The following is a 20,804-nucleotide window of genomic DNA, read 5'->3' as shown; positions in this document are numbered from 1 at the left end:
TTTACCACAATAGTGCTTTTCAAACTTGAGTTTATTAATAAGTTACAACTTGAGTTTATTATTACTCTAAATGTCTACTGGCCTCAATCAATGGAGTTATTTAAGAAAGGGAAGTAGGAGCTTGGGAATGGAGTAAGGAGATGAAAAGGTAAAGCAAGACATCTTCTACTCCATAGCTATGGTAGAGCTAATCCCTTCAAGGACACACTGAGTCATTCTTCCTATCCTCCTCACCTTATTGTTGCTGTCATCCCGTTTCATGGTAGAAGATCTAGCCTCTGTTTCCTGAGACTGTTTTGTAACATCCCTGTAATCCACTTTAGAATCCTTGCCTTGCAGGGCTGAGATTCTTCCACTGCTTCCTCTGGTAACACCACTCTGAGTAGATTTGAATTTACTGCTGCTTTCAGCCAAGCCTGATTTGGCACTTGTAGATTTAAACAGACTCAACTCCTTAGCTGAAAGTTTCTTTTCTGTGAATACAGATCTCAGAAAATTTTTCTGATTTTCAGAGCTTGAAGTTGTAGCTTTTGCTTTTGGAGAAGAGACCATACCAACCTTGACACTTGATTTACTGCTAGATGCATTTGATGTAGCCAGCACACTAGTTTTACTAGTTTCATCAGGCTTATTGATCAGACCTATTCCTTTATTTGGATATACCTTGATAATATTTTCAGCAGGCTTTTCTTTCACGGCTGTCATAATCTTTTCCAACTTCTCTATCATCATCCTAGCATCACTTTTTTCAGGCTTCTCTATTCCTATCTGCAGATCCATTCTAGTTTCCTTAATACTGCATTCATTCTCCTCCTTTTCACCCATATTACTAATCTCAGAAATTCCTTTTTTGTTCACAGACTTCTCATCCCGAGGAGAAATTCCTGGTACTAAGGTCCTAACACAAGCAGATGGCACTACTTCTGAATCAGCTTCATGTTTGTCCACTTCAGCTACAGTTTCTATCATAGACTGTGTAATCCCAGAAAAGAAATCTTCTGCATCAGACGGAGATTCTTCCAGAATTCTTTTGATATTCCTCTCATCCACAAACGCACTGTCAGATGTTGACAATTCTGTTTCAGGGTTAATAATCTCTGCCTCTTCCTTATCAAAGTCACTAGCATATACCTGCTGACTTAAAACAGATTCCTCTATATTTTCAGTGAATAATTCAATACTGGATGGAGTGGATGCTACAAGAGGAATTTCCACTTTGAGCTCTTCTTCTTGAGTTTCAACTTCCAATGTTTCAATAGTAAAGTGAGTGTCACATAGCACTTTTTCAGGTTCTTCCTCACAAGGTTCTTCCTGTTGTATAGAAGTTTCTGTTTGAATGTTGAGAACTGTTTCTTCTTCAACCTCACTAGGTTTACCAGGGGGACTATCAGCTGCTGTCTGCACCTCACTTTCATCAACAGGACTGTTTTTCAAGTCAGAGCTGAAAGTATTTAAAAACAAATAGAAGAAAACACAAACAAAACACAAAACAAAAATCAAACTATGATGAGAATTCAACCATTATAATTTGGACAATTAGCCTGTTGATGCTAATTGTTAAGACTTCCTGATGCATTAATAACAAGCACTGGGAAACCCAGCCAGTCAGCATTAAAATGGTTAAGGTGTTTGATGCAAATACGTAAATAATATGATTTTTTAAAAGAGATTCTCCATTGTGTTGAAGATTTCTTTTTAGTTCAAAAGGAGGATATGGTAAAATCGTGGCCATTGATATGAACTTTATACTCATGCCAGTTATAATAATCCTTTCTTTGTGTGTCAAGTTTACACTTGCCATTGGAAGAGTACATGTGAATTTAAGATCAGCCTACCTTCCCAGCTGTGATAATGAAATTTTTAAAAATGTGTATATTTCTATATAAAACTAGTGATCCATGCAATGAAATTTAACATTTTAGAAGTGAAACCTATTTAACCTAACTAAAATGAACATAAACAGAAAACTAGTTGGAGTAAGGCCATACTCTTAACCATGTCACTTCTCCTCTTTGGATGCAAGATAGATTTGTTTTTAAACTTTCCAAGAACTGTATTTAACAAAAGTACTTAAAAGAAAACTTTCACTGGAGGTATCTTAAATATTCTATTGGGGATTTAAAAGTACAGGTGAAACCGACAGGATTGGCTTAACATAAACATGTTGGTTTTGTAAAATGTGACTGATTACCTTTTGAGAAAGTATATGCTAAAAGAAAGTTTCCAGTTACAAAGTATAATTTAAAATTCCAATACAACACTTAAAGTTATATTCAGAAAGAAAAAAACTAAATATATAATATATAGCTAGTATATGCAACTGATCTAGACAGTGGCCTGTTCAACTCCAAAGTAAACAGGAATGTGTGATGGTTACTTCAAATATTTTCACTCAGAGAGACAGGATAAACTATTTACATTTAATGTTCCATAGATTATAAATTATCTTGAAGAGTAACAAGGAAAATCATAGAATCCAAAGACAATGTCCATCATGCTATATTCACTGAATTAGAAACAGCACATAAAAGGAATACAACAGAAAGTAAAAATTACTAATTTATTTATTCCTCCAACTTTTCAATAAAGGAGGGAATGAGTTATCATCTTTGATGTGCTTCTCAAAGGGTGGTCATATACCGTTCAATTAATGCAAGACGATATGTATCTGTGCCCAGAAACATTAGTATGTCTGAAGTTTGAAAAAAGTGCTAGTGTGTCAGGATATAATCATTTAATAAATTGGTCCTTCCCCCAAACATGCTAAGTCTAAACTTCCAAATGAGAACATTTCTGAAAGAGCAGCTAAAAAGGCTCTTGCTAAAAGCTATAAAGGTAAAGAGTTTGAAGAAGTTCAATGGCTAGTAACCACACACCTCAATCAATATAGATTCGATTCATTTTTACTGAGAGAGTTTAAAGGTTTTTATTTTAAATAATTCACATCCCTTATATTCCCAAATACTAAAGACTGGTCTCAAAAGTATTCCAAATTAGGACTAGTCAAAATAAAACTTGTGCCATTAACAAATACAACAAAGAAAAAGTTGTGGTTTTCAAATAGAGTAGTATGTAAACATTATTATCACCTCCAAAGATGAAGATTAAATTCAAATCCTTCTTTTACTAAGGAACTTGAGCTAGGAGGATAACAACTGAGATTCTGATTTCTGGTTCTATTATATATAACAAGTCTTTCCCCCACTATAATACTTAAAAGTTGCGAATTAAACTATCATCTTTTATACAAAATGAAACACTATGCAGTCCCACACTTCAGAGTACATAGAAAATGGCTTAATTCATCTTTGTGCTCGTGTACTGTTCCTTTAAAATGATAGCACTATCTCTGCAGAAGTCTATACCAAAAACATCTAGTTTTCTGGCTAACGTTAGAAAAAAGTCTCAATGTTTGTAAAACCCCTTTGAAATGTCAATGTCAGCGTTTGGAAAATCCCTTTGTGAAATGAATGAAGTATTAACACGGGAGTCAAACGATTAAAGGCAACTACAATCACATGCTGGGAATGGCATAAAAAGTATCCTGGGAAGGTAATCAGGATACAGGTTATCTAATTTCCCTTGCCCATCTCACTCCCCCCCCCCCTCCATAACACCAGCTTCTAAATCTTTAAAAGTTGGGCAGGAGAACAAAGGTTAACACCATGTCAAAAACTTTCTGAGAAACTTTAGATGAAGATTTAACAATACTAAAGATTAGTATTTATTTCAGAGGATAACTGGAAACTTCCAAACATTAGTAATGAATGGCGAATTGGTGAGAATTTTGTCTAGTATCCTTATTAGACTTAACCACAGGGTAAATAATGTTTAAGGGGGGAGGGAGAATGAAAACAGGCAAAATATAAAGCAGCATAAATTATTGCCATATTCACACAAAACTTCCTTTAGATAGTAATGTATTTAAATACATTAGTTATAAACAGGATCATATTCTTAATAAATGATCACGAAACATCCACAAATGCTTTAAAACACACAAACACAGTCTTTTCTCAGTAATATTTTACCCATGTAAACGTGAATTATTTGGGGCATATCCCATATCTTTTTCTATATATGTCAAGAAAGACTGATTTTCAAAATAGTAAGTTATGTGTTATTAACTAAAATTTTTAAATTTTTAAAAGATTGGGCAACTTCTTGTAAGTTCTTTAAGAAATTCTGATTTTAAAGGATAAGTCAAAATAGCGGAGGGAAAAATACCAGCAAAACTATAAACAATAGCTATTCTTGCAGATGTGAAAGAAATTTAGTAAAAATGAAATATATAAAATGGATTTTTGGGAGGGCCTACTCACCTACCAGCCAGAGTTAGTGTGGCCAAATGGTCTGTATGTCTAGCATGTGGCATATTACTTATAAAGCCCTTTGAGCATCTGTGTATCAAACAATGTTGCTGGTTAAATCCTTTTGGGCATGTGAATATAACTCGTGTCATGATGTGACTTAAATTTTATGCTGTCACATAAAACAAAATGAATGCTTACCAATGTTAACACACTTGGGGGGAAAGGAAAAAGAAATTACCAGTGTAGTTTAATGTACTTATTATCATTTAAAGTTCTCATAAAAATGAACTAGAAGTAAGACATCCTGTTTCCCAGGCATCTTAGAAATAGTGTATGAAATAAACTACTTTCAAGCTGCTTTTTCAAAGTGATAAGTTCATGAATTCTAATAAATAAGGGTAAAGCATGTAGTATAGACAAGGACAAAGAAGCCTAAATCGGTGACTTGCAATGAGAAGAATAAAAGGAAAGTCATTAATTGGTGGGACCAAGACCATGAAAAGGGTGATACGGCTCAGGATAAGAAAGTTACTTAGAAGAGAAAATTTACATGTGATCAAAACAAGGTCACTAGCTTGTATAGACTCTGAAGGACAAGTTTTCATTCTCCCAAAATATAAAGCAATATGCATAATTATTTTATTTTACAAATATCCCTCCGTCAAACTGCCTTAGTTTTTCAAAAAGTTTTAGATTTAGATTTTTTGGTAGGTGAAATTTAAAAGATATGCAGAAAGATTAACAATTTACTTTTGTATCTAACCATTTTGGAATAGAAAAGTCTAACAAAGAATATAATACTGATTATGGAGTTGGGTTGTTCAGAGACTCTTAGCAAAATGTTTAATGGAGAAATATTTGTATATTTAATGAAACTGTTTATACATTGTTTTTCTTAAAATAAAATCCACAAATACCTGACAGAGACCAAAAATCAAAACAAAAGAAAAACCTTAGGTCAAACAGATCCAAAGAGGGAAACCCAAACACTCATATTTACAAAATGAACAGGAAAACTTTTTGCTGTAATTACTATAAATCTAGAGAAATGTCATTAAATATTACAGGAACTTTTTAGCAAATTTAAAACAACATACCTTTTTCTTCCTAGTTCTGGGTCTTTCTCAGCTTGAGTCTGTAACATAATTCCACGTTTTATTAAGAGGCTATTCTACTGGATTTTAAATATTTAACCCATCAATGCAATGTTTTTATAAGATCTGAATTAAAAAGCAAAACTACATCTTAAAAGTATATCAAAATATAGTTTTCACCACCTCCACAGCTATCAGGTTTCAGAATTTTTCCTCATTAGGTAAGTCAGGTTTTAAAGAATTATCTGTTTTATAGACACTAACAAGAAATGCAAGTTTCCTTCATGTTGATGTAAATAAGAAACTTCTTTAACTTTCAAAGTCTGAGAATACCACCCTTCTGCTAAAAATAAAGCCTGAAAAGTCAACATATTCCTTGTATAGTTAGTATTAAAAAGACTTGTTTATGAGAGAGTAACTAGCTTAAAAAGTTTTCTACTCAAAATTTCTGGTGGGGAAAAATAACCCTTTTATACATATGAACATAAAGAGACAACATCCTGGAGCCCATACTGGAATACGAATAAAAAAATTCAGTGCCTATAGATCAAGCACATGTCCAGGCACTTAGTGGATCAAAACAGCAAAAATGTCTTTGAGCTTACACATACTTAATGGAGGCCTTTTGGGTGGTAATCATGTGTGCTCCCAGTCAGAAATTATCTTTCTCTATCTAGATTATATCAGATTAAAAACCAAGAACTGCCCCTTTAAAGAAACTTAATAATGTACCTAGAGAAGATTCCTAATGTGGGTGTTGGAGTTCCAGAGAAAAGGCCTTTAATACTGGGGTATCTGGTGGGCTACTCAAGTTTATATCCTAGTGGTATACAATTGAAATTGAAGACAATAGCTGATAAACCCTATCTACAGAGAGTGTACAGATTCATGGGAGTAGATGGTTAGAGAAAAAATATCTTACGTGGTATTAGCAGAAACCTACACCAGATACCTGTATTAGTTAACTTGTTTCATTCTTCAAAAATGAATAAAAGAAAGTGAAATAGTACACAAAATCGGCTACCTAGATTTCAGAGAACTACTACTTTTTTTTAAAAAAAAATTTTGTTTCAATTTTAAGTTCTTTAAAATTTTCTGGAGAAAAATCCAATAGGACAATCTCCACGAAATCAGTGTATCTGTTATTTCCAGAAAGATAAAACCTTACAACTTGAAAAGAATTAAAAGAAATAAGGAATACAAGAAATCAGGTAAAAGAACACACTAATTGTTTTGTCACGTTGCCTTTTTAAATTGATTTAACATTGGCTTATAACACTATTTCTGTTTTAAGAGTAGGATCTCCCACTTCTGGTGGTATTATTATATCATATCCACCACCAAGGCACCCAAATCCACCTTCACAGTCCCATTTTAGAACACAATAGCCTTTAGAGTTTATAAGTTCATTAAGTGTTCTCAAAGAAGGATGTAGGACAAAAATAAAATGTTGCTGCTCACTGCACTAGCCATGTTCATCCTCCTTGGAGATTCTTTGATACCAAAAGTATCCTTAATAGCTTAGTTCTTGTGCTTTTCTCTAAAAAGCTCTTATTTTATGCTGGATATGCTCCTCAGAAAGTCTTATCTCTAAACACTCAAAAATACATATACTCTCTCCATCACTTACTACCCTTTATAGCTTGATCTACTAGGACATCATATATTTATTTACATATACACAAACACACATTCATACTGTATATGTGTACATGAAATCTATTTCTAGTATGTAAGGACTGTGACATAGCCTCCTCTGTTTATCAATGTATTCCAGTATCTAAAACAGTGTGGTTTAAGTGAATTAAGATTAAATATTATTCTAAAAAGTTAATGAACAAATTCAAAAATTTTTCAGAAACAAATACATAAAGGTATAGTAAGAATCAGCTTTCTCAACAATCTGCTAATTCTAATAACATGAACAGAACTGGAGTGCATTAAGTCAGGAGAGAGAGAGATAACTAGATGGTTCTGTAACAGTATCATCTCCATAGATAGGGTGAGGTTCCAGATTCCTTGTCCAACCTAAGAAAGGGTGGAGCTGAACAGTGAGGGTAAACTAGAAAGGACTAGAGAAAGGACTGAGAGGAGATTTGGAGGAGGTACATGGAGCAATGAAGCATGCTTGTTTCTTGGCCTTGGCCTTATATCACAGACTTGGAAGACATGGAAGTAGACACTTGAAAGAGACATGGGAGCTTCCTTGTATTTTGATTTTGCTCTTTTCCTTCCAGACTTGCCTGGACCCTTCTATCCCTTTCCTATGGTTCCCTATCAGAAGCTGCCTTAGATTTGTGGCAACTTTGGGGCCTCAGAGGCCTCACTTTGGGCCAACTTTGTTTGACTGGGCATTTACTCACAAGAGGATGAGTAACTTTGAATGTTGAACTGGAAACTATTAATTATCTCTGCTTCTTTCTAATTCCATTAAAGTTCTTTCCTACTGAAGGTCTTATGCACTCAGTAGGTTTTGTCTTTATGTAGTAGATGGAAGAACCTATTTAGAGTGTACATGTTTGGGAGTGCCAGGATGCCCCTCACCTGCCCAATAATAGTTTTACTTATATGTGGAATACAGAGAAATAAAATAGACAGCAAGTCTGTTTGTAAATTAAGGCTACCAGAGGAGGAAGGTGTAGTGCAAGGTGTGGAGGGGGCCAAGAGTAAGGCGGAATAGGGGGCATGTAATCCCATACCTTTGAATCATACAGTGTAGTAAACCAATCTTATCTCAATAAAAAGAAAGAAAATTACAAAAATTACAAAATTTAAAGGTAAACTATCCACACCAGTAGCAGTACTATGTAAGTTAAAATCCTATTTTAAAAACTGTGTATTTATACAATAAGTTTATAAATAAATTTAAATAAAATATATGACTTCAATTTAGACAAATTGTATTGCTATATAATCCATGGCGGGGTGGAGGGGAGAGAACGGAATAGTAAAAAAAATAATCTAAATTCAGAACTGGAATTCCCTGCAGGGATCCTCTTCTTATCTTCAGACAATGTCTTCTATGATTTCTTTTTTGGTAAAAAACACAAAAGTTGATACTTACCTCTGATGAACCAACCTTTGGAGATAATGTGCAGGTCAGGACATGGTCCCCTATGTTTTGTGGATTTTGTTTCAGAAAGCTGTACATTGAATGAGCAGACTCACGACTATCGAGCTGAAGAATTGCCTTTGGGGAAGAAGTTTTTAACAACTCCTTTAAATAGTAAAAATACTAATTATATACCACTTAGTAATTTCACTTTCTAGTATAAACCCAGTGAAATGAAAACAAGGGAACTCAAACAGATTATTTATACCCCCATATTATTCGTAACAGCCAAAGGTAGAAGCAACAAATAAGCAGATAAATAAAATGTGGTGTATGCATACAATGGAGGGTTATTCAGTCTTAACAGGAATAGCTATTAAAAGGAATATTCATAGGAAGGAAATTCTAACATATGCTCTAACACATTATGCTAATAAAAATAACCAAGTCCTAAAATGACAAGTATTGTGTGATTTCATTAATATGAGGCATAAGAATAGTAAAATTCACAAAAAGTGTAATGGTGGAATGGAGGTCGCCAAGGACTAAGAGTATGAGGAACCTAATGTTTAATGGACAAAGAATTTTTCAGTTTAGGAAGATGAAAAAGTTCTAGAGATGGATATTAGTGATGACTGTACAATGATGTGAGTATAATTAATGACAATAAACTGATACTACAAATGGTTAAAATGATAAAATTTAAAAAAAACAGTAATATATTTTACTGAAATGAAAATAAATCTCTAATTTTTTAGAATTATGAATATACATTTCTTCCAGACTTAAAACATGGTATCAAAGGAAAGGTTAATCTTATTTCAAAGCAAAAAAGAGACAACAAGCCCTCCAATGTTACAAAGTCAAGGCAAAATTGAAAAAGGTATTTTTTTTAAGACTTCAAAAAAATTTCTTACGACATTGTTTATTTTTGTACACTATTTGATTTCTCCCCTCAGGTACAGTTGCCATAACTCTCCATCACCACAGATGCTTGTGTTCTTCCCTCTCCTATTCTGACCTATCTCCTTCCCTTTACCCTGACTTATGTCTCAGAACTATAGTTTGTAAGTTTTGACTTTATTTATTTAATTTTTTTTTTGGACACTTTGGTCTCCCTATAATCCTCCTATAAATGATACTATTCCAAGATTTTTCTTTTTAAGATGTAGGTATTTTTAAAAACAGCATTAAAGATATCTAAAGTGAATGTTCTTTATTCACAATGCCATCTATATATATCATCTTCTTTCCATACTATGTCACATTATTTTTAAAGTACCGCACTGATCTTCCAAATACCAGTTAGAAGCACGCTAAAGAAATTAGTAGCAAGTTGTCTGTCAATTAAGTACTTTATATAATGTATATAACATCAATTTTGATAGCCCTACTTTTCTAAGTATTACACGGTAGAGCAAAATTATACTTTAATGGATATGTATCTGAATTAAATATTAAACACAGAGGGCAAAGCAAATTTAAGGAAGCTAACAATTTCTTCTATGAAAAAAGGTCCAATTACATAAAGAAGAAAGGATACTTTTATGTTTGTTTCCATTTAATTAAGCAGCTAGACAAGCTTTTTTAGTGTTTCATGGATAGAAGGGATGTTTAGGAAATACCTGGACTTTTGATTTTACAAATAAAAACTGAAAGTGCAAAGCAACTTAATGTCTGTCAAGCAGCAAGATAATGTTTTTCGTACTATATACTTTTCTCTCTTGTGTAAGTTTTATGTTCCCTTTCAACTAGGAGTTCTGAGAAAGATAACCTGTTGTCACAGTCTAGGAGAAAATATATCAATCTATCGTAACTCTAAGAGGCTGAATATCATTTATAACTACTTCACTTCAGGAGTACAAGTTGGAGATGATGACAACAGGATTCAATTATGTATCTTTACAGAGCATATAGCTGAAGTAGGAGGGACCTTTTTACCTTGTTTTTATTACTCAGGAATATGTGGTGATCCACTTTTCCAAACTGAAGTCCAACACTAAGTACACACTGAAGTCCATCTTCTGGTAAGTTATCAAGATGTACAAATTGACTGTAAATTTTATCTATATTTGCCTGTATTTTTTTTTTGAGACATCATAAAAAAAGAAAAACACAGGTTACCAGTAATCTAATTTCAGAGACAGATAATAGTGTCTCACAGAGTAAAAAATGTGAATGAAGATAAGGTAGTAAAATCTTAATTTTAGATCTGAACAGTAAAACAATATACTAAACAGGAAGTACAATCTTCCTTCTATCAACATAGTATTTTCCCAAAATACCCTTTGATAGAGTTTAATCTATTTGGCCACTTAATATAGCTGCAGTCTTTGGAAAATATTCCACATCAGGAGATACCATCACCCTTCATTTCTTATTTTTACCAAGAGAAGACCCACCCACCTGACATCATCATCACCTCAATGTTTTAAAGTTCTTAGGTTTCCTTAATTCCTAACAGGTAAACAAAACAGTCAACAAACAAATGTGCAAAAGCAATTAAATATGAAACTCACCTCTGGGTCACTTTCTTTAATCAAGGTTGCAAATATAGCTTCCTAAAGAACCAAAATAAAGGTTGAAGATGTAAGTTCTTCCTCATCCATATAAGTAATTAAGATTTATAATAAAGTGACCTATATAAATAAGCTTTAAGCACTACTTTACAAAATGAGTCAGCAGTTTTGTTCTTTCCAAATATCTTCTACTTTTCCTTAACAATTTACCTAACTCCCACTTACCCATTCACTTAATTCTTCCTCTTCCTCTAACAAATAATATTACATAGATGGCAATTTTGAACTGTGGAATTAGAGAGACCAAGAGTAACAAGACAAGAGATAAAAAGGTCAACTAACAGAAGACTTACAGTTACAAAAAACAAACATCTTATTAGACTGTGATTCTTAGAACTTTGTTATCTGACACTACTAACATATGTAAAACGCAGAAACTGTATATCATTAAAGTGATTTTCAATGGGAAAGCCTTTTGAAGTCACACACATCCCCACCTTCCTCTATAGATCCTAATAACAGTCTCATGTGTCTTAGCTGACAATAAATATTTGTAGGCAAACAGAAACAATAAGGGCTTTCTAAAGAGTTAAATCTGAACAGGTCTGTATTTTATGTAAATTTCATGGCTATGGAGACAGGTTTTGCTTAAGACAAAACTGAAAGGAGATGTAAAGTGAACTAAGCATAAATTTTAAAGCGTTTAAGATGCAATGGAAATGGAAAAAAGAAGGAACAAACTCCAGAAATGTATAGGAGTTGAAACAAGAAGACCTAGTCACTGAAGGTCCAAATTAGAGGAAAAAATTAACAATAAACTGGGATTCTAATTTAGATAACAGGTGGTAGTAAGATAAAAAGTGTGTTCGGCCCTCCCTGGTGGCGCAGCGGGTTAAAGTACAGCACTGAGAATCTAAAGCCGCTTCCGCATGAGTTCGATTCCCGCCTGCCCTGGAGTGGCAGACCTCTCCTGACCCGCCCACTGCTCCCCTCAGCAGTGTACTTCATCGATCTGCCTGTTCTGTTCCCGCTCTGTCTCTGGTGAAGCCTCTCACCGCCCCTGAGCCTCTGGCCTGTACCCTGGTTCTGTATGCACAAATAAATAAATCTTTAAAAAAAAAAAAAAGAAAAAGAAAAAAGTGTGTTCTCCAGAGATAGTTTTCTAACGTTTTTTTTCCATCCCAGCATATATGAGAAAAAGGATAAGATGGCAGCTAGTAGTGATGGGAAGCAGTTTTCTCAGTATCTGAGAGAAAACAAGTGACTTGAAGAAGAAAACAACTGACTAAAGAAAAGCTAATTTTAAAAATCTAGTAATATCTGAGTAAAAATGTTGGTAAGTCCATTACTTACCTCATCTTCTATGTTCATGTTTTCTGACGTCATACTTATTGAGAGTTGGTTTCCATCCATTGATATTGGGAAGCATGTATAAAAGTTTACCATAGAATCTGCGGATTTTCTATTTATTTCTATAAATGCCTTTTGAAAGAGAAATTATGAAAACAAAGTGAGTTACCTTTTTTAGAATGGACTTAACACTAAAGAGTCAAATGAGTTAACTAGTTTAATAAATATTGATGGAAAAATACACTCCTCAGAAAGGTGAAAGCAACAGACTCAGAATATTTCAATCACAGACAACAAATAAGAAATGGCTGAACTCATAAGGCAATGCTAAATAGAGAAATGACAGGGGACATTCTGCTAAACGACATTAAGGAAAATCATTTTTTTTAAATTCATCACTACACCTAAAGCAGTATCTACCATGTATGTAGCAGACATTTATTTATTTAGTAAATAGTTAACAATAAAATGAGAAATTAAAGAACAAACAAAATGTACAATTATTGTGAATTATTTTTCATTTTGTTGTTTTTACTGTAAAATTGTATGTAAAACTAGACATCTTGGTTTTACATACCTAGGTGTTAAGTAAGGAGGAACATTTTACCGTGTTTCAAGGCTAATGAAGTAGAAATCATCCATGTTTGTTTATAGCTGTAACTCTAAAAACAAATCATCTCTTTCTGGCATTCCAAATTTTTTACAGAATGTTTATTTTTTACAGCTGATGTTAATGTGAATCCTCTGGTTTCCAATCATACACAAATTTTCCATTTTTTTATGTTAATGTTAGGGTTGATATAATTTTCCACACCCCCACATTACACATAGTCAACTTGGATTTACTACTGGAAATAAGGGGTAGAGCTGACAGCCAGGTGAAACCCTGTAATGTAGAAGACAGGTGGACTTTTGGGGTCTCTGGCTTCGATTTGCACCCAGGGCTTTGAGGGAACATGGAAGAAGATATGTGGAGGAGAGTTAAGTAGCGACATTTGGAAGAGACACGTGTGAGACACACATGGGGAGGCCGACAATGGTAGCCATTCTCCTGATGTGTTATCTCCTTTTGCCCCAGCTCTTTGGGACCTACTTCAGAACACCAGTTTCTGTGGTTCCCTGCCAGAAAAGACCATCAACTTATAGCAAGCTCTTCAGCTGCAGCAGCCCTGTTTGGCTTGCGCCTCCCTTGACATAAGGTTAGGTTCCTGGTTTCCTTTGGTCAGACACTAACATTAATTTCATAAATGTTTAAAATGTTTATATGATTGAATCTGGCATTTTCCACACAATATCTGGAAAGTATTAAAATTCTATATACTTAATAATTATACTCACTCAAATCAAAACTGGGAGATGTGTAATTTCTTATTTGGATTTTATATTTATTTACCTATACATAATATATATACTATTCCTGGGAGGAAAGGACCCCTGAACAAACTCAACAAACAGGTTTTATAGATCCTAACCCTACCCCAGAACAAAGATATCCAAGACACACAGACTACAAATCCCATAATGTCCTCACCACCAAAGAGGATTGCTGGGAATTGAGGGTGAAGTAAAGCAGCCAGGTGTGGTGTTCAACCAGACATGTGGGCCTTGTGGCATGTGGTTCTTCACCAATTTTCAATGAGCTACTGGGGTTCCAGTTCAGTGGAACTGGTAGAACATATTCACAAATATATCTTTCTCTTTCTCCTTCTCCCTGAGTTATGTATTTCTACATTTCCCCCTTTTTTGTAAATAAACCCTTTATTAACCTTTGTGTGTGCCTGCAGTCTCATTGTAAGCTCCTTTTAAGGGCACAGGTGAGGACGCGGTCAGGACAACCCACTTGAAATTATCTGGTTTGCCCTGTAACACTATAATAGCATATAACAAAAAGTGTGACTATGAGTACTTGTTCCCAGATTCTTATAATTTATCCCATTTCAATATACTGTCACTTACAAAGAGTTGTAACTTTTATATGTAATATGAGTTACATATAGCTCACTTATACTAGCTTTCCTCTGCAACTATTTTCTTAAGCACACTGAACTGTGATTACCATGAAACATGTATTTCCTACTCTACTATCAAAAATCTCTACTAATCAGTCAGATTCCCTTCTAACACTTTACTGGTACTATTTTTTAATTTAAACTTTTAATTTAAATCTCATCTTCTTCTAGATACTTTCTATAAGCTGTTCATTATTAAAAAATATATTGTTTTTAAATTACTAAATACAGAAGTTTTAAATATACAAATAAACCCAGTTGTTCTCAATACTGATAATGAATCTGACTCTGAAAATGATTATTCCCTATTTGAGCATTACTGGTAAAACAGTAAAAACACTAGTGAAAAGATTTTAAATCATGTAAAAGACTATATTAAAATATGAAAGGTATAAACATTTTCTACTAAACTAAATTTTTAAGCAAAACTGATACGTTAGCCATTCCTCCCCATCAAAAAACATGAAATCAGAATAGCACTATCAGAGCTGTATTTTGTATTTTTAAAATTTCTCAGTTTGAAACAGCTTAATTTATTTTGAGCACCTGCTTTTCATCCTTTCTAGCTCTGTAAAGGGTTTTTCAGAATGTACTTGTCAACAACATGAACAAGCTATTAACAATTCACCTTTCTGAGAGGACCAAACCAAAGTAGTCTTTAAACTACCAAGTGGTTTTACTAATTTCTACACTTCTTCTAGAGAATATCCTTTATTAGGCAAATTAGAAATTAAGTACGATACACATTTCCTCTGTTTCCTTCAAAACAAATTTTAGAATTTACATTAAATTTTAACTGCTTTTATAATTACTTCAATATATGCTGTGTCATTTGCAATGTTAGGATTTAAATTGCTTTATTTGCATCAATTCAGAAGGCCAGTCTGAACTTCAAATTAAAAATAGAGCAAAATGCAAATTTCCTCTTTTCAAGTGTAGAATTTCACTGGTACCCTGTCATCAAAGTTAAGGTCTCTAGGTGTCCTTTTCAACCATAATTTAAAAACACAAGTTTGCCTGTTTCTGACAAATCCTTCCTTTCACATAGGGTTTTCCATTCTTTGTGAGGCTAACATTATCAAGCTTCAAATCAGTGTGTATCTTTTTTTCTTACTGAATAAAATGACAACTTTTTAGGCAACATAAAAAAAGCTTATTTGGGCCCTCCCTGGTGGTACAGCAGGTTAAAGCACAGCACTAAGAAACTAAAGCCACTTCCGCATGAGTTTGATCCCCATCCTGGAGGTGATCCACATGGCGTTGCAGACCTCTCCTGGCCTGCCCATTGCTCCCCTCAGCAGTGTACTTTGTCAGTTGGCCGTTCTGCTCCCTGCTTTGTCTCTGGTGAATCCTCTCATCACTCCTGCCCCTCTGGCCTGTATCCCAGTTCCATATGCATAAATAAATAAATCTTAAAAAAAAAAAAGTTTATCTTGGGGGATTATTATCCCAAAACCCAATCCCCACTACAAAGTCTATACTTCATTTCTGTCTTTTCTTCTCAGACCTAGTTTGTTTTTCAAAATGACTCACTCATCAATGACAAATTTTTCCTATATTGGACATTAGGGAAATCCCCTAATAAATTCAGCATCTTGTGACTTTTCTTTTGGAAAAAAGGCAAGAAGTTGTAATTTTCATACATTTTAACATCAATTCATAAAGACTCACTCAAGTTTTTAAATGAATCTAAAATATAATATTGGTGTTTTAAAATACACTCCAAAGTAAGACATGTTAATTAAATGTTAATGGCTCTACCAGTCACTAACTATGTTTAATGACCTGCACAACTTCAAGATCTTAGCTAGTAACATCTAAATTAATGGAATTTTAATATATTCTTATTGCTATAAAGACCACAAGGAAATAATAAAGTTAACTTTATGCCCAACAAATACAACTACAAAAATCACTAGCTCTCTGAAAAATATACTAAGAATTGAGTGGTATTGTAAATACTAACATATCTCCTTCCTATATGCCTCTCCAGGGGAAAAAAGAAAACAAATCACAAAATTCTACTGATTTAGACAACCTACTGCCTACTCAAAAACCTATTTTGGCCTACAATGATTTCAGTGAAAAGCATTCTTCAAAAACAACTACATGTATTAACCTGTTCTAAATTTTTGTGACTTACACTGCAACATTTAGTTTTTTAACTCAATGACATTTTAGAAGTCATAAATGACTGGGATTTTGTACCACGCTAAATTGTGACTGTTTTTTAATCGTGGGTTTATAATAAGAAAATTATTCTGTCAAAATCTCTTAAGCTTTAAAAAGTAAACTAACCTTATTGGGTCCTCCCTGGTGGCGCAGTGGCTTAAAGCACTGCACTAAGAAGCTGAAACCACTTCCGCATGAGTTCAATTCCCGTCTGCCCTGGAGGTGACCACATGGTGTGGCAGACCTCTCCTGACCCGCCCACTGCTCCCCTCAGCAGTGGACTTCGTTCTGCTCCCCACTCTGTCTCTGGTGAAGTCTTTTGCCACCCCTGAGTCTCTGGCCTGTACCCCAGTTCTGTATGCACAAATAAATAAATCTTTAAAAAAAAAAAAAAACTAACCTTATTAACTGGTTCATCTTCTGTGGTCTCCAAAGCAGCTTCTTAGAATACAAAACAAAAGAACTCATGCAAGTATATTTTATTAATCAAGATCCCACATTATTTCACAGTAGAAGACTGCTACGTGAAAATGTATATACAACTGACAAAAGATTAGAATGTAAGTAGGAAATAGCTACAGAATTAACACTGGCTTTTTTTTTTTCCTAGGCAGCATGAACCCCCAGGTATTCTATTTTATTATTTTTCTTTATTATTAACACTGGCTTTTAAACAACACAGCTATTCTACGTCTCCTAAGAACAAAACTTCATAATAACCAAAAAACAAAATAAAATTCTAAATCTTAATGTCCTTAATTTCACAGACACTAATATATATATATACAACACAAAATCACAGACCTTATTTTGTCAAAATTTTAATTTTCTATCTTCAAACACCAGAAAAAAATAAAATTTCTATTTACCTACCTGAAATCATTTCTTTAGCATTATTTTCAATGACTTTGCCTTCCACTCTGGTCTTTATTTCAGAGTTTCCTGTATGAAATAGGCAATTTTAATGGTACAGAAAATCACAATAATATAATTAAACTAATGAATCTAACAAACTTTATTTTAGTTCTCCATTTCAAGTCTCCTTATGCTGATTTGCTTTAAGTCAAAACTAATGTAAGTTTCACTTTGAAAAAAGAAACAATTCCTTTGAGGATTTTTAAGACACTGATTTCAAAATATACCTTGAATCTAGAAAATTATCAAGAGCGTGTGAAGGAAAACCATTAGATGATAGCATTTCAAGCTCACCTTGAATAAGTGTCATAATTTTATTGGTGTCTTTGTTTTTGACAATGCCAGCCTTTTTGACTTCCAAAGACTTCTTTCCACCAGACTTTGCTTTAAAAAGTAGAATTGAAACATTATTTTAGGAATCTGTTCAATCACTAAGCAGACTAGTAAATAAGGAGTTCAATTTGATTATAAAAGCAGTTCTTTTCCATTTATTATTATTTCTATTGATTTGCAATATTTTACCAATGAAATTAAAAGGCAGTAATTTTGTTAGTGGTCATTAATGAGTTGTAAGTTTAACCCTCTCAAGTGACAGAGGCAAATCATGTACAAGATTTTTTATAATTTCTGCAAAGTTCTTTAAAACCAGCCTATTGAGAAAACTTCAATAAGATAATGATTTAAGTTTCAGCATGCTATAGTTATTTAAAAGTGGGGGAAATGCAATCTTAGAACATGGAAAGGAATAATTTTCTTTAAGTACAAATCTGAGTTTATCAAAATGTTTCCTACACAAGAATGTTACTATCAAAGACCAAAATACCAAAAACTAAAAGTTCGTATGCATCAGATTTTAAATGCCAAAGAAATAATACTAAGCTTTTAAGGGCGTTGTTAAATACTAAAAAGTATATAATTTAAAACATATAAATCTTAAAGGCAGATGAGGATAAACTTAATTAAGAATTAAATATTAATGAGACCAACCATTAAAACCTCTTCTTCCCCATAGTATTTCTCACCTGTTTTGATTGAAGCTTTACTACCTTTAGCAGCTACTGTTACCACAGATTTTACAGAACCTGCTGACTTTCCTAAATCACAAAAGTCATAGTCAATACTGGTGTAATCACTTCTATTAACAATTCCCTTCCCCCTCCAAGAAAAATCATAAAAAGTCACAAACTATACTTTATTCAAAACATAAAAATATTATCATCATTGGAGGTATAGGCCATTTTATAAATATAGCAGTGATAATTTTTTCAGGAAGAAAAATAAGAAATCACCTCCCTGCCAAGGTACTTAAAAATAGCATTCAGGTAAGTTTAACAAATTCTAAATGGGTAGACCAATTACAATAAAATTATTAACTAAGACGACATCAAAACAATCTGGCAGTGCTTTCAGTAGTTCCAAAATCAGTTATACTTAGTGCTTCCCACCTCATACTTTCTTTGTTCTCACTTGACTGAAGAACGTCTGTATCATCAAGCTACATAAAGACTGACTCATTACTAGTTATACTGAGTGTTATCACACTTGTTACCAGTGAACCCTATCTTAATAGGACTATTTAAATTGACTGACCCTTTCTTGATACATGTGCATTGACTACTGCTGCTTATTTTCCAAGATGATGATGTTTACAAATATAAAGAGTGTGATCAACGAAGTGTCACTGAAAAGATCACCAGAGAGTCAAAATCCTTTCCATTCAGAGAGCAACAGGAAATTTAATTCAGAAAATTAGGATTCATAACTATTCAAGGTATCAATAGTAAGAAGAAAAACCCAGGATGAGATGTCAGAAGATCCAAGTTAAATTCCAGTACATTGTAAAGTCTTGGGCATTGATTTCTATGTACATTTCGCTGTTTATAAAAAGGTTGGAGACTGCTATTAAGACCAGTGGGAGAAATGGTCACATTTTTGAAAAGTGATCATACAAGTAAAGGTATTATTGATTGAAGACAAAAAAAAAAAATCTACTGAAATAGTTTTACAAATTTACCTTTTACCTAGCCAAAGACAAACCTCTACTCTGCTCAGAAAAAGCAATATCAATCCTTACTCCTAATTTTTGTCTCAGTAATCTAGCGCCATTAAGATATTTCTTTCACTAGCTGTAGTTACTACCACAAGTCAATTCACTTTGCTAGGTATCAGGAGCATATGAAAAAAATAAAAATAACTAGAATTAATTTCTAATAAGGGGTTTTAGTGACTCCCATAAACATAGTATCAATGTAAAATCAAAGTGTTTGCTAAATAAAGTGCATCTTAAAAGGTGAATTAATTCTGGTCAACTCTAATCGCCGCCCCCCCCCTCAGATTACTGCTTCTAAGAAATAACTATAGCAACAGTCTAGATCTCTCACTAAAATTCTGCCAATGCAAAGCTGCTTCCTTTCTATTCTAGTATCACAGGTAGTATAATTTAAAACACTGATCTTTATTCACTTTAAAAAATGACCCTGAATTAACCAACATTTAACAGAAATGGAAGGGAAAGTAGAGGATAAATTTAAAGGAAAGCGGAAAAATCAGTAATTTTAAAAACCTCTACAGCTCAGGAAAAAAAACAAGCTGCTAAGAGAACATAAATTTGCTGTAACATTTGTTACTTAGATTACTTTATAAAAGAAAGTAAACAAAGGGAAGACCTTAATACATGAGAAAAATAGCTCTAATACTCATCATGAGAAATGATATCCCATTTATATTAGATTCTTTTGATAATTACTACCAAGAATGATCGTTATCTACTAAATCTCGTGTCAAAATTTCTAGGTAACTCTCATTTTAAGGACTGAAAAACACAGAGCAGGTTCTGTAACACATGAAATCCAAGACTATTTTGAAAATAATTTATAGTTTAGAATCTTAATAAGAATATACCTGAAGATTTATTCAGTTTGGTTACAGTTGTCTTGGTCTGTCCAGTTTTGTCTAAAACAGCAAGAAACATATCATTAACAAATTACAGAACAGTGTCATTGCAGATAACCTGCAATGATTTTGAAAAGACACAAGAAAATCTCTATACTCATTTCTGCATGGATCACAGAAGTACAACTATAGGTAAATTTATGGATTTGCTCATACAAAAGACAGAGATTTTAAATTTTCAGTAAATATTATTAAATTATCCTCCTAAGGCTTGTACCAATTATAATTCCCATCAATAGTATATAAGTGGGGTCTCCATAATTCCACACACACGCACACAAAATGTCAGAAGTTATTGATAATCTAATCCCAGATTTTTTGTTTGTATATATATAAATAAAAGTATGTATATACAAATACTATGACATTAAAAAAGGAGACATCTACTTTAAGAATAATATCCTTCTCAGAATTTATTTTTCTCTATT

General features: G+C 33.3%; 1 protein-coding gene across 4 annotated transcripts in view; it reads right to left on the bottom strand.

Annotated features, from left to right (window-relative positions):
- Positions 1–20,804, bottom strand: part of ZNF638 (zinc finger protein 638) — a 71,635-nt gene that overhangs the window by 7,168 nt on the left and 43,663 nt on the right. For all 4 annotated transcript variants that reach the window (XM_012731547.1, XM_012731543.1, XM_012731544.1 and 1 more), the window contains exons 11-21: positions 20,326–20,376; positions 18,447–18,518; positions 17,719–17,808; positions 17,383–17,451; positions 16,910–16,950; positions 12,332–12,460; positions 10,979–11,020; positions 10,401–10,535; positions 8,472–8,597; positions 5,411–5,448; positions 235–1,441 (exon numbers count right to left, since the gene is read on the bottom strand). In XM_012731547.1, the coding sequence (XP_012587001.1) occupies positions 235–1,441; positions 5,411–5,448; positions 8,472–8,597; positions 10,401–10,535; positions 10,979–11,020; positions 12,332–12,460; positions 16,910–16,950; positions 17,383–17,451; positions 17,719–17,808; positions 18,447–18,518; positions 20,326–20,376 (2,000 nt within the window). The remainder of the gene's footprint in view (positions 1–234; positions 1,442–5,410; positions 5,449–8,471; positions 8,598–10,400; positions 10,536–10,978; positions 11,021–12,331; positions 12,461–16,909; positions 16,951–17,382; positions 17,452–17,718; positions 17,809–18,446; positions 18,519–20,325; positions 20,377–20,804) is intronic.

The sequence above is a fragment of the Condylura cristata genome, unplaced genomic scaffold, assembly GCF_000260355.1.
Source record: "Condylura cristata isolate star-nosed mole 26May11 unplaced genomic scaffold, ConCri1.0 scaffold00031, whole genome shotgun sequence".
Classification (NCBI taxonomy): Eukaryota; Metazoa; Chordata; class Mammalia; order Eulipotyphla; family Talpidae; genus Condylura; species Condylura cristata.
The sequence above is the reverse complement of the archived record's forward strand: the minus strand, read 5'-3'. Positions and strand labels throughout refer to the sequence as shown.